At 43.6% G+C, this 14651-nt stretch overlaps 1 protein-coding gene across 2 annotated transcripts; it reads left to right on the top strand.

Moving 5' to 3' along the window:
- Window positions 1-599: 599 nt before the first annotated feature.
- aar2 (AAR2 splicing factor) lies at window positions 600-4040 on the top strand. Of its 2 annotated transcripts, XM_050065792.1 has the most exons (4): window positions 600-677; window positions 900-1704; window positions 1800-2029; window positions 2492-4040. In XM_050065792.1, exons 2-4 carry the CDS (start codon window positions 939-941, stop codon window positions 2657-2659), a joined length of 1164 nt encoding a protein of 387 aa, XP_049921749.1. In that variant the 5' UTR covers window positions 600-677; window positions 900-938; the 3' UTR covers window positions 2660-4040. The 2 variants fall into 2 exon arrangements, with proteins under 2 accessions (XP_049921749.1, XP_049921748.1); XM_050065791.1 differs by having other exon boundaries at window positions 618-1704.
- Window positions 4041-14651: the final 10611 nt, after the last annotated feature.

Here is a 14651-nt window from a genome sequence, read left to right as displayed (position 1 = left end):
TTGTAACAAGCATTTTTGTCTTTGTAAGCTACATGTCCCCATAACCATGAAATGTCTGTCATTTATGTATTTTTGATATATGCAGTATAATAAAACAAACTTTTTTAAATGTCTGATTTCTACTCATATGAAGTCTTGGTATTATTATTATTATTATTATTATTATTATTATTATTGAAGTACACATGTAGTTTTTAATTTAATTTATTTTTTATATTTTTAATTTATTATTATTATTATTACTACTACTTTTACAGTAAGTGTATTTATTATTGTAACAAACTACAACCAGGTAGGCAACAGGAGATTACAAAAACATTAAAGTAAAAAGTAAAATAATATATAAATATATATATTTTTTTAATTTAATTTTTTTTTTTGGTCACACTTCGCCTTTTTATTGGCGGTTATTTTTAAGGAGTCCTTGTTCTGAGATAAAAATAAATAAATTATATTTATCTAATACTATAATCAAGTTAATCATATATTTTGGAGTGAAATAAAAGCTGCACTCATAGTAAACAACAACAACTTTGTGCCTAAAGTAGACTTCCGGGTAAAGTCCGTTCACTACAGATGCGGAACACTTGTAAAACAGCCCTGTTTCCGCCCGGAACACTAGACATGTTGCACGACGTCGACCAAACGATTTTCTAACGATATGAAACATCAACAAGGTATTGTAACGGACAATAGACGTTAGTAATATTAACAAATATACACAAATGTATGTTTAAAACGTCATTTAAATGTTTTATTTCCGTAATATGTTGTCGTTCACGTTGTTTTTTAGAGACAGATAAACTGCGTTCATTCAAACATTTTAAAAACACAGCATCACTCGGTGTTAACTGTCGGACATAATAACGTCACACATTGTGTTGCCTGGCTTGTTTCAGTCAGTAACGTTAAGTCAAGTAGCCTTTGACAGAGCAGACATGGCCGCCAGCAACAGTGTGGACATGGACCCAGATGTTGCTCTGAGGCTGTTCGAGGAGGGTGCTACCCTGGTGCTGCTGGGTGTCCCTCGGGGCACAGAGCTGGGGATTGACTGCAAGAGCTGGCAGGTTGGTCCCCGCTTCAAGGGTGTGAAGATGATCCCCCCAGGCCTGCACTTTCTCCACTACTGCTCTGTGAACTCTCCAAGCTGTGGAGGAGAAATTGGCCCAAAGACAGGCCTCTTCCTCACTCTCAAACCCAGAGACATCCTGCTGGCCAACTGGGATCCCCAAAAAGAGGATCTGGACTTCTCAGCCTCCCAGAATGAAGAGGAGGTGAGCCGGATCAGAGCCACCTTACGAGACCTGGATCCTCACCTGGGGCCTTATCCGTATGAGGTGATGAGGAAGTGGGTGTCCCTCACTGACCGTCTGAGCGAGGAGGTGGCCAATAATTTGCAGCCTCTTTCAGGTCGAGTGTGTGCCTTCAGCGACGTCATCCCTGAGCTTCAGCTCAGACACACCAAAGACAGGGCGGAGCAGCCGAGGAATGACACAGCCTGCCAGAGCATGAAAGAGGGGCTCGACAGGCTCCCCAGGATGAAGCAGAGGGAGGGAACGGAGCTGCGCTTCTCTGACATCCCCAAGAAGACCTACCCTGCTGGGGCTACACCGGCAGAGATCACCCAGTGCAGCCTGGACCTGAGCTATGCCCTGGAGACTGTGCTGGAGAAGAACTATGAGCTGCAGCCTCTCAACCTGCTCGGTACGTGTCAGACATACTAATATTAGCTCATCAAAATAGCACATAATTACATTTCTGTATAAAACCCTAACCACATTTTGTTCCTCCCCTCTCAGGTGAGATGCAGTTTGCCTTTGTGTGTTTCCTGATTGGAAATGTTTACGAGGGCTTTGAGCACTGGAAGAGACTCCTTGCTCTGCTGTGTCGATCAGAGGAGGCGATGCGAAAGCGCAAAGAGCTCTATCTGGGGCTCATCGGCGTGCTTTACCACCAGCTCGGAGAAATCCCGCCTGACTTCTTTGTTGACATCGTGTCTCAGGACAACTTCCTCACCTCCACACTGCAGGTACACGCTGGTGTAAAGTACACACAAATGACAAGGATGTCAGTAGGGGCATTATCTGGATGCAGAGACGCAGCATTTGTTCTGAGCTTGTTGTGGTCTATAAAACGCAACTTAAGTGGTACAGTAGTCTTAAAATATTCACAAGTCAAACCCTGGTATTTTAAAGATCACGGCTCTTGTTTATCAGGTGTCTCAGGAGTAGCAAGGCGGTCCTGCCTGTCCTAGATTTCTCACATTGGCACACACTTAATTCCACTCTTTGGCATTATCTTTCTTAACCTAGGAAATAATATGAGAGCTGTCTCAACCTGTCAGGAGTTCCTAGGAGGCGAAAAATTTAAAAACAATTCAGTTGGTGTTGAAATAAAGGATGTCAAAGCAACACCTAACTTAGTGTTGTTATTAAGGATGTTCACATTCACAATCACAGATCATTACACTGTTTGACTTATTTCCTCACAGGACTTTTTCCAGTTTGCCAGTGGACCCGGTGTAGACGGCACGCTGCGTAAGAGAGCCGAGAAGTTCAAAGCCCACCTGACCAAGAAGTTTCGCTGGGACTTCGATGCAGACTTGGACGACTGCGCCCCGGTGGTGGTGGAGCTGCCTGAAGGTGTGACAGTGGACTGAGATTTGATGATGGACTCAGTGTATACAGTGGAACCGTGAGTGGGAAACTGAGTGATCTGACAGCGAAGGAGACCAGTGAAGCTTGGTGTTTAACACTAAAGGTTCTCAGAGCGCCAAAGTCCTCCAAATGACCACACACTCTCAGTTCAGTAACACCAGTAATGCTCTAACAGTGTGTGTTGATGGTGTTACATGTGGGCTGTAAAACATCATCTCATATATGTACACAATTTGTACTCATTTGTGGAGAAATCAAACATGTCATCCTAAGTGTTCAGCTATGGCAGGAAGCAGTATACTAAATGTCAGTGCTGACCTCTGGTGGTGATTTTTGCTCACTTCAGAGTTGTCTTGATAGTTCATGAACCCCAATTGCAACACATTTATTGCCAAAATCTACCACCTAGAATTTATTAATCTCACTTTAGTTAGAGAGTTTATTAATGGCTGTGCTAAGAATTATCTAGACAATGTCATACACAAAGCTGTTGTCTTCATCAATGCTGGAGAACTTACATGTTTTGGATGGATGAAGAAACACTGAGTATAACCTAAATTTCACCAAACCTCTAGAAGAAGTCTAGACATGCAGGATTTTCCTTGAAGAAAACAAAAGTATAATAATGCATGAGGGCTATACTGAATATTTCAAATTTTCAAAGCTTCATTGAAAAAATTGACACTGGAATTGTAAATCAACATTTGAATGCTGTCCCTAGCTTTTTTATTTCCCTGCATCACACTGTTTGTGTAGGATTGTTTTCCGACTCGTGATCCAAACACTTCCAATAGCTCCAGAGTGTTGTAAATTCCAAAATCAAAAATTTATTGGGAAAAAAAGAAATAATTTCAAAAATTAACGACATGTTCTTATCTAACAAAAATATTCTGCTTTAATCCATACTTGTTGGAATTTAGCGGTCAAAAAACTGTTTGTTCTTCTCCTTCCTGCACAAAAAGGGAGGAGTGCGCCTGTATGAATAGGGTGATCCAGCAGGAGCTGCTCTAACAATATTAATTAGTGAACACTCACTCATTTAATCCAATTAATTACTTTATTTGAATTCAGGATTTTTGGGTGATGCGTCTTCCTTTGAAAACCTCAATAGAAGCTTCGCTTATGAAAAAAATGGCATGTAGCACAGCCCTAATTTCATTACCATAGTGGTTCTAGAACTCTTATATTAAAAATAAAATATGCTTTATTAATAAATCATTTTTGTTGCCACAGTTTAGAAAATTCCAAAGCCATGGTTTCTAATGGTAAACTGGTCAAACACAAAAATGACATGAGTATTTTCTGTAGAACTTTTCTTAAACCAAGTTTTATATGATTTATTGGATTAAAATTCCCTCGAATAAAAACACTTTTGATAGAAAATAGCCCTGATGTGGTGCTTTGTGTCAGTGTCATTGCACGCTCTCCTCCACTAGATGGCGACCATGATCTTTTTGAGAAGTGTCAAAACTTCATGTGTCTTCCTGAGGATCTTCATCATAAATGTACAAGTGTTCATTTGCACAGAATGAAAAGCTGTTGTTTTTGTTGCTGGAAAGAACCAAGTTCTGGTTGGACTTGGCAGCGAGTTCTCTGCACAGCATGACTATCAGGGTGGAAATCGTCTTTAAGCTTTTTCTGATCTCTGCAAAGATGATATGTGAGAAATAACAGGTGGAGGAATAAGTCTGAAGTGCACAGATGACAACTGGATGACATAATTATATGCAATTTATTAGCTGTGTGTGTGTGTGTGAATGTGTGAGTGTTCTGTCTTTGGCAGTGACGGATGGGGACAGGCCTTGTGTTACCCTGTTGGTCCATCAATCCATTCACTCGTTAATTTCCCCTCCGTCCTTCCTGAGCCTTTTTTGCTCTCCAGCTGGACTCTGCTTTGACATGTCTCGGCTCCATGAACTCATCAATAACCATAAAAGCTGCTGTGAAAAGGACTAAAGCCGTCTAATGTAATTATGTGAATCAATAGAGTCTGGGCCTGTTGATGGAGCTCCAAATGCCAACGCAAGAAATCCATTCTCTTCCCAGGAGACAGATGGTATTGTGAAATGGATGGTAATGCTAGGCTTTACGATGAAAACTCCCCCTTTTGAAAATTTACACACAACTTAAAAGAAGATCAGTTCTGTATTTGTGGTCCGTTCTGGGACCACTGGGGCCCTGCGCTGGTTGTTATTTTCCCTTCGAATGCAATTAGATAGAGAGAATGGCTTGGAACACATGGTGGAAACATATCACAGCATAACATGGATGGAAACGTACGCCAATTGTCTGTAGATTCATTTTCCTCTGCAGGGATTAAGTACTGTACATTGTCAGTGAAGACAGTTTTCAGAAATGACACTGTTGGGACGTCCTTGGTGTTCCAGCCCTTCCATTAGTGCTGGAATTACAGTGTACAGCAAGTCAGCGGACAACTCATTAAGTGTCCGGCTTCTCTGAGCCTCACGTACCCCTTCGCCCTCGGTGAACGCCCTCCTGCAGAGCTCCTGGTATGGCAACCATTTTCCTTTTAATCTCCCCTATTTGTTTCGTTTGGTGTGGCCGCCCTGGGGAGCGAAGCACGCTGGGAAACGGGCAGAGTCGATTGTGGAGAACCTCAAAGGCAAGCAGGCCCTGTCAGTCATGGGGGAGCTTTCTCTCCATTAGATGTGAGCTGGTCATTTCCATGGGCCTTCACAAGCCGCTCACCCTGCCAGTGTAAACACAGGCCCCTCTGTTTCTTTCCCAGTCACTCACCCGCCCCCCCCCCCCCCCNNNCCCCCCCCCCCCTCACGGCAGCAAGGAGGATGGATGTTGGTGTGTGTGTGTGTGTGTGTGTGTGTGTGTTTGAGACTTCTTGACCGAGCATTGACTCTGGTTTTAATATTAATAATTCAATAAATCAGATGTTCGATCATGTGTGTACGGCATTACTTAATTATTAATTGGCGTTGTGGTTTCTGATCGCCACAGCATCTGCAATAAATGGGTAAATTAGATCGTTTTTCTTGTCCGCTACAGTGGAGATTTAGTATATACTGAGAGATGGGCAGGATTATCAGCACCCACGGATTCAGTGCCATGTCACTGCTATTTTCATTGGGGTGTGACGGTGGTACAGTGGTTAGCACTGTCGTCTCAAAGCAGAAAGGTTCCAGGTTTGAATCCACAGGCCAGCATGTTCTCCCCGTGTCAGCGTGGGTTTTCTCCGGGCACTCCAGCTTCCTCCCACAGTCCAAAGACATGCAGGTTAATTAGTGACTCTAAATTGCCCGTAGGTGTGAAAGTGAGTGTGAATGGTTGTCTGTCTCTATGTGTCAGTCCTGTGATAGTCTGGTGACCTGTCCAGGGTGTACCTCGCCTATCGCCCAATGTCAGCTGGGATAGGCTCCAGCACACTGGCAACCCTGTACTAGGATAAGCAGATAGGGAGATGAATATTGCATTGCTACTACTACTACTTTTTCGTACAAATTTTCTGTTCAGGTCGTCTCCTTCTCTCCGTACAGATTCCTTGTTATCATTTCTCCGCCTGCTGTCTGTCTTTCACCCATCAAAGGGAGGTCTGTTTCTCTCTTATGGCAAAATGCATAATCATAATGGATAGCTTGTCAAAAAGTGGGCTCTCTGGTAATTGCCCGTGTCCTTAGATTACATATGGGGAAAGATTTTGCTACAGAAGTGGAAAGAGTTTTTACTCTCTGACCTCTTTTTTGCTGATTCGTAGAGACTGCATCGGCCAAGTATAATTACAGGCATTTGGCGGTGTGGTTCGGTTGTGGTGGAGTAAACAGGTCAAACCCTCACTTTACAGGTGTGAAAAGGAAACAATAATGTTCAGGTAACACAGGGACGATGGTCCTTCCAGTTTGACGTAGATGGCTTCTTTCATGTCTCTTTCAAACTATCTTTCTTCACTGGCCATTGCTGTCCTCAAAAGATTGTCCCTTCTCCTTTAGATGTAAATGGATAGCTGAGTCTCCTGCGATTGTGGAGTGGTTGTGTGGTTTCACCAGTGTACAAATCTGCATTTCTGGCTGCACTGCACACACTACATTACTCTGCTCAATCATCCTTCGTTAAACAGAGGAGGAGGCCACCGACACCACTTAACACCTATCTACAATGCAGTCTTGGGATCCCTCCTTCCCTCCCATTCACACCTGGATCCATCTAACCCTTACGGCACACAAGATGGCCGCTTGGGTCCAAGACTCACATGTGAGCTCAACGACTCTGTAGGGGTTCACACCCACACAGGGTTTAAAGCCTGCGACTCCACACCAGTCCGTTAGAACTGAAGAAGCCTCTTGGTTGAGAGCCGAAATGTCTTCAAGAAACTCAAGCAAGTAAAGTTGCCTACGATATAGCACTTAAGATTACCACGACCTGGATGACTGAGAATCGTCACTGACATGTTGGAAAGAGTATTCTGTCACTTTTGGTGTGTGTTTCCATCGAAAGTTTGGCGTTAAAGTTTTGTTTAAAGTGTCTAAAAAGGGGGTGGCAGGGTGGTGCAGTGGTTAGTGCCGTCACCCCAAAGCAGGAGTGCCCTGGGCCCAAACCTGTCGGCCAGCTTTGGCCCCCCACACAGAGCCCACATGCTCCCCCCACAGGACAAGCTCGTCACTGACGATGAATGTCTTCAATTTGACTTGTTTGACTTGCTCTCATACACTAAACATGAAGGCATGAAGAGTCTGCCGTGTGGATTCTGTTCTCCGTCCACACTCATCAGCTGCTGCTTCCTCTCACCTGTTTGTCATGCACTTGTCTTTCACTGTCTGCCTCACAAGTGTTGATGACCAGGCTGTGACTCCTCTGTGTTCCCCCTCTCCGCCGCAGTACCAGCGGGGCTTCACATGTCTGACTCGCATGACCCAAATGCGAGGCAGGCACGTGTACATTTTCCCAGGACGTGTATATGAGTGTGCGGTGTGGGGTGCGTGTACATTTTGAGCTCTGGTGCCCAGACATATGGACGAAGGGGGGTGGATGGGGGGTGGGTGGGGGACGGTACTAAAAGCAGGGATGGACAAGGTTAAAAATCCCTCCTGGAAATTTCATACACACCAGGGAAGAGAGAGCGAGTGTGTGAACAATATGTGATCTGCTGAAGTGATTAAAGGCAGGAGCTAAAAACAAGGCGGTAGACCTTTTGAGGTCTGGTCAGCAGGCATGTGCGTCTGTCAGCGTGTGTGTGTGTGTATGTGTGTCTGCCTTTGTGATCATGTACAGCACGAGGGCACGACAGCTGGCCAATAAATGTCCCCAGCTAACTAACCAAAGTTGTAGAGGTGAAACAAGCACATGCTGTGATTAGCGCAGATGCAGCAGCACAACACAGGCAGCGATAACCTCCGCTGTCATGTCTCGCTGATGTCACAGAGCTCATAAAAGTGTCTGCGCCTGTGCCGTATATCATCCTTGAGAGCTTAACTAAACATTGGACGAGTCATTTTGAATCAAACACGGTTTAAACAAACCACAGTAAAGAGCTTTTCCTGGTCTTTATTCCCCCGTCCTCAGTCCATCAGATATCTTTCACTCTCCCCCACCTGCCCATCAGATGACTGATCTCTGACTTCCATTTTTAGTGTGTGTGTGTTTGTGTGTGTTGTCTTTGGCTGTGGCACTCAGAGCATGAACTCTGGCAGACCTTGTCACAGCAGAAAGGATTTGAATACCGCTGCACCCCAAATACACACACACACACACACACACACACACACACACACACACAACCTCTCACTATTGCCCGCTTTCTCTTCCTACCCTTATTTTTCTTTCTTTCTGTGTGTGTGAGGGTTTTGAGGTGAAAGCAGACCCCTCCTGGTAGCCCCACACCCAGGGGAGAACCCGCTGAATGGTTACAGGGTGGAGAGGAAGGGCAGGAGGGAAACCCTGAGCAGACCGGGCCTTTCAGATGGCGCTCTGAGGAGGATGAAAACATTCATCACTCTCTGTTTTCTACTGGGTATTAAAGTCATTCCTGTTTTCTTCTGTCCTTTTTCTGCCTTCTATCAATTTTCTTGTTTCTCTTCACCCTCTACCACCCACACCAACACCCTCCACCCTCTGAATAATTCAGAGATTTCTGATGTATTATTCAGACTTTTCTCAAGCACAAGCACACACACACACAGCTTTGATATTTTGCCCTTAATGTTAAAATATAAAAACTGCTTTCTGTGAAATTCTCCCTCTACCTGCCTCCTCTCCAGCCTCCAAACAATCAGGTATAATATACAATGTCAGATTCTTAATCGTCTTTACCTCAAAGTGAAAATAACTAATGCAGCTCATACAAATGATTCAGTTCTTTAGAGGGTAAAAAGCAGAGAGCAAAGATCTTGCATAAATATTCCTTTTCAGCTTTCCTCTTCTTTTGAATGTGTCTTGCGACCCGCTGTGGTAGGACCGCTGCTTACTGTTTTGGCTTGTGCTGGTTATTATTGTTTTTTTCTTGTGGAAAAATGAAAAAGAACTTCCTTTTTGGATGAGCAAAGCTGCTCATTTGTCCAAGAAGGAAACAGATAATAAAAAGCGGTCAAGAAAATTATTCTTTTTAAGAGCTTAGTGAGTAAAAGACATCAACACATTTCTCCTTAAATCATGCTGAAATCTGTTTTTCTGTTTGAAGCAGTGTAGAACTGAGCATGAAAGTTCATTCTTGACTTTGAAAGTGGTAGTAGTTTGACTCAAGGTCCACTTTCTGGCTTTTTTTTAGAGCTTTCAACCCATTGCTCTGTCTTGATCACAAAATGGAGTTTGTAGTTTGATACTGAGCTCCATCTCCATCTAAGGACCCTGACACACCAGGCCGATGGTTGGCCAGTGGTCAGCTTCAGGCCGTCAGCGAGCATCTGTCATCCTAGTTTTTTGCTTTGTGTCCCACATTGTTGGCACTAGTCGGCACTGGACAGTCCTTGGCAGCCCTTGTCGCCTTTTTCTGGCCGATTTTGCATGATGAATCTGTGTCAAAGATGGTGGAGCTCGTCAGTGAATGAACTTCTTCTGATTGGCATTACAGCTCAGTGCACGAGAGGAGAAACAGAAGTGAGGAAAGTAAACAAATGACTAAAATCAAGAGGGGGTGAGATTGGAACAAACTTGTTACGTTAGGTACAATTTTTTTTAGCTATTGAACTCTCTAGCAGAAACATTTTTTCAGCAGTTTGTTATTGTTTGCTTGCACACAGTAAATATCATTTATTTGTTCAACATTGTTGTTAATGTGCTGACTGGCTAACAAATGTCTTTAATCCATCCTGTTTGTCTTTCAGCTTTCATTTTTAAATGACAAATACAGTTTATTGCCACCTGCTGCTATGAAGAGTTATTTTCCCTCACGCAGGCCCAGAACATACATGCTAGTTGGCCATTGGGTTTAGTCTTCATGGTGAGTTCAGGTGCAGCTTTTTGGCTGAGACACTGGTGATGTGAGTGAACAGTCGGCCTTCATGACTACTAGTTCTTTGATGCTGGTTTGGTGTGTCTGGCTCTTAACACAAAAATGTTATCCAACCTCACTGAGTTTTGTCCAAAGTGACCAACATTACTCAAACTCCATGTACCAATAAAGACTGTGAGATGTGGTTAAAAGCTCTGGAAAAAGCTAGCAAGTGGACCTTGAGGTAAGATTATTTGATGAGTGTGACAGATAGCCACTATATTGAAATATTAAATAACCTGAACATCCATTTGAAGATATTCCAGTTTTGATTGAGCTTTTCATTGTCACCTTGTTCTTTCTTTTTCCTGTTTTTCACGTCACTTCTTCACAACTCCCCCCATCCTCTCTCAGAGGGCAGAGCAGGTGTGTAGTTCTCCCTCATGCATCATTCTGAAAGTCGCGGGATTTGTTTTGTGACACAGGGAGCTTTTAAAAAGCTGCAGAAAAATCCCCACGCCCCGTGTTTTATTCCCGCATCTCTTTAATACAACAGTAAATCTTCCTCTTCCTGTCTGCTCTGTGTACTTTTTTACCATCCCACTCTTTCCTACCGTATTGCACTCCCCCCCCCCCCCATCCCTCTGCTTTGCGCTGTCCAGCCTCAAGTTGAGTTATGGGACAATCACCCAGAGTAGCAGAGCGGGGAGAGTTGGATCTGATCTGTTATCAGTACTTTCTACTCTTGCTGCCCCTTCTCTTTTCTTTCCTCTCTGAAATCTCAGCTCATAATCATTAGCAGACCCCAAAGAAACATCACTTCTCATCAGGGTATGTTTATTGGGGGTATTAAGTAAATAACTCATAATTACCATTTTCTTTAAAGTCTTTCCCTCCTGCTTTCCAGCTCTAACTCTCCCTCAGTGCTGCTGGCCAGAATCCCAGACTCATCTGAGCTGATCGTCCCTAATCTGAGCCCTAGCTGTCTCCTGTCCTGTCCTGCTGCTGTCACCACTGCAATTAAGTCCGTCTAATTGGACAGGCTTCTGTCAGTGTGTGTGAGCGCGTATGCATCTGCATCCGCGTTGTGGCCAGGCTTACTGGAGCCAGGTGGCCACGTGTTTGGCTCACAGGAGGCCATTTTTCTGTCGATGTTAAACCACAGGCAATAAACACAGCCATGTGATGCACACAGCGCAAGGTTTGAACCGACGCCAAAGACTTGGCAAACACATGCATGGGAAGACATTAGATATTACCAGGAATGGGACATTTGGCCAGTAAGTATAGAAATTTGGCTAAAGCTTGTGTGCACATATGACTGAGGTGGTTTGAGTTTATTCCAAGATGTTAATGGAACTGTGAAGAAGAGATAATGGCCCTGGATCTGAGATATGTGGCCTAATGGCTAAACACAGATAAGCTGAAGTTGTGAATTCAACGGGTCTCTGATGAGTAGGTTGGGCCTTCAAGCTGACATGGGAGAGGTTCGAAGAAGTCTGGGGTCATGGAGCACATTATTACAAGCAAAACTGAGAGACAAGTGAAAGTATTAAATCATTTAGATTTGAAAAAAAAGTCTTCTGGCTGCAGCAACACTCCAGCAACATGTTAGGTGTGGTATAACTGTGGTATGTCAGCTTAAGGATAATTAAGAGTCTTAAGTCACTCAACCGAAATCACTAACAACTTGCAGAAGCTGCTCATCTGCCATGATGTCACTAAAAGCTGCAACAGAACATTATTCCACCATAAACACTTTGGCGAGCAGCTCCCTCTCTCTCTGCAGCAAACCCAGAAGGAGCATCACTCACAGGTTTCCACAGATCACTCTTTCTCTCCTCTCCCCATGTCACCCTCTTTCTATTATGCGGCTTTAACTGGCGCTGCCGGTGATGTTTACCTCTCTGACCCACGGTGTCTGGCCAGTAAACAGACGCTGGCTCGGGTCCTGGTCTGGACTGGCTCCATGTTTCTGCTCTCTGCTCCCTCTCCATATCCGCATTACCACTGAACCACAGCTGGCTAATGAAAGTCAGGCCCTGACTGCCCACAGAACGCCTGCACACTAACTACTGGAGTGTCCTGAGAGGAGCTGGAGGACTGGTGCTGTGGACATGCCGGTGATTTTGGAGCTCACAGTGTAAACATTTTAGGCTGGATAGAATACAGAAACATCAGGACATGATTTTGCTCTCAATATCAAAATATTTTTGGACAGTATATTAGTCAATCCTTTTGCTAACATACTGTATTTGCACAGAAAAAAACCATTAGTGTTAAATTAGTAATTCAATTGTGCCTCACTGTAGAACTGCCATTCATGTCAGCACGGTAGATATTATATTTCCTTAACAAATGTGTGTGTTGTGTGATTTTTGTATGTATGTGCTCACAAAACACACTAAAACCATTTCCTCTGTTTTGCCAGGTGGGGTGTCAGAACCTGACAGAGGTATCCACCTCTCTGTTCAGAGTTGGGGTGTCTTGTTCTCGTAGTTTCTTAGGGGAAGACGTCTAGTCCAAAGTAAACACTTGATCTGAGAGCTCGCTCAGTCACATGCAGCTGGCTGTACAGTAAAGACGGCTCTGGCCATGTGTTGAGTTTTACATACAGGGATGCAGAGTGAAGATCTACTTTATTGCTAATGATATTCTACTCTCACAGCTTCCAGTCTGCATCTCTTCCTGCACCCCCAACACGAGGGCCGCCCGGATTCATGGGTAGACAAACAAAGACCCGCACTGAGACGGAAACACGTGTGGCGATCTGGTTGCATTTAATGGTCAGACAGGGGAAAGGAAAGGGTGTTTTCACACAGAAGATTGGTGGTGGCTGTCACTTCCCAGTCTGTGGGGTGCACACAGACATCCAACCTGGGCTTCACTGATACTAGTCTTACACCAGCATCCTTAAATGACTGTTATGGTCATGTTTTTATTACAGTCAAAATAACAAATGTAAATTTCAAAATAAAAAATATGACATTATTCCAACATAAAATGAAAAGAATTCATAAGTAATATAATACACTCTTGCTCAATTCAGCACACTCAGGGGTTTTGCAGCTACAGCCTTACTTGGTCTGGAATGACCAGCAGCTTCTGGTGGCCCACGTTAGCAAACTTTTAGTAGATATTGCTGTGTAACAAACAATAATAAGTTGGTTCACTTCTTTTATGACTTGTTTTTATTTGTGCTACTGTTCCACAAAGTTCACCAAAAAAAGACCACATAGGTCAACTGTGCAAGTAGCTTATTACAACCTATACTTATGTTTATGGTACGGCGTGACCAGAGTTGGGTATAACGCGTTACAAAGTAACGCGTTAGAGTACTTTGATTAGTTTTTGCAGTAACAAGTAACTTACTGCGTTAGTTTGCTGTTTGAGTAATCAAATACTTAAGTACATTTTCAAACATGACATCAGTTACTTCCGTTACTTTTAGAACGTTGGTCCTTCAGCTCCAAAACAGCAACGGCTGTCGTTTGGTTCTAATAACGGAGATAACATTAAACTTATCAGTCTGAAAGAAGCCACGGAGCTTGTGGCTCGCTATGTGGTCGGAGAAATGCTGCCGTTGTCTATGGTGGAGTCTAAATAGGTGGAGTAGGACTCGCTGACAGACATATTTCAGACACAGGACTTGCATTATGCCTGGTACACGCTACACGCTGGTACTCACCAGATTATCCCCGGTCGTCTTTCACGGCGTGTGTGATGTCATCGGGTTATTCTTGTCCTATTTTTATTACTTTCACTATTATTTGAGTCACTGTGTCTGTTCATGTGCCAGCCGACACGTTGTTGTAGTCACCTAAAAGCATCAGCAGATGGCAGGAGCTACATTTGAAGCGCCATAAGTAAACTGTCAAGCTACTGTATCTTCCACAGGAAGTTCTGACAAATGTTTCAGAATAAAAGCCTATTTAGAAAATGGAGGGATTCTCTCAGTAGAGGTTATAAGGGGCTTTTTATTTGAAACAAGTGTTGAGTTTGAAATGACGGTGCGATATGTTAACTTTACAAAGACAACAGAGCAGATAAAAAGTAAATATATAAACACACAGAGGGATTAATAAATAACGGACCGTCTATAATGTAGTCTGTTTCAAATGAAGCTGGGCAGCCTCTGCAGTTGTGGTGAGTAAAAGCCCCGCCGCTATTTGTTAATGTTATTTACTTTATGTCCGACCGTGAGGATGTACCATTGTTTGCTAGCTTGATGCTAATGACAGTAACGTTAACTCTGCCTCTGCTGTTTCACACCATCATTTCCCCCTTTTACTCTGTGTGGTAACATCCCTAGAGGAAATATTAAAAACGCTGTGGTGTTGTTGTCATACAGTTGTCTACGGCAGCAGATCGTTCTGTGTTTCTACTGGTCAAAGTGACGGCTGTGATGGGAGAATTGGATCTCAGTGAAGGGCAAGTGGTCCATAACTTTAATTTTGGAGACAAAAAAAATGTAGGCTTAGCGCCCGGTGGTCCATTGCCCAATAGGAAATGTAGAATACTCAAAAGTACTTTAAAAGTGCTTGAGTTACTTTTCTCAGGGAGTAACATTGGAAGTACTTTTAAAGTAATTGAGTTACTTT

This window comes from Epinephelus moara, chromosome 16 (genome assembly GCF_006386435.1).
Source record: "Epinephelus moara isolate mb chromosome 16, YSFRI_EMoa_1.0, whole genome shotgun sequence".
NCBI classification, from domain to species: Eukaryota; Metazoa; Chordata; class Actinopteri; order Perciformes; family Serranidae; genus Epinephelus; species Epinephelus moara.
Note: the sequence above shows the minus strand (reverse complement) of the source record. Positions and strands in the feature narration are given on the sequence as shown.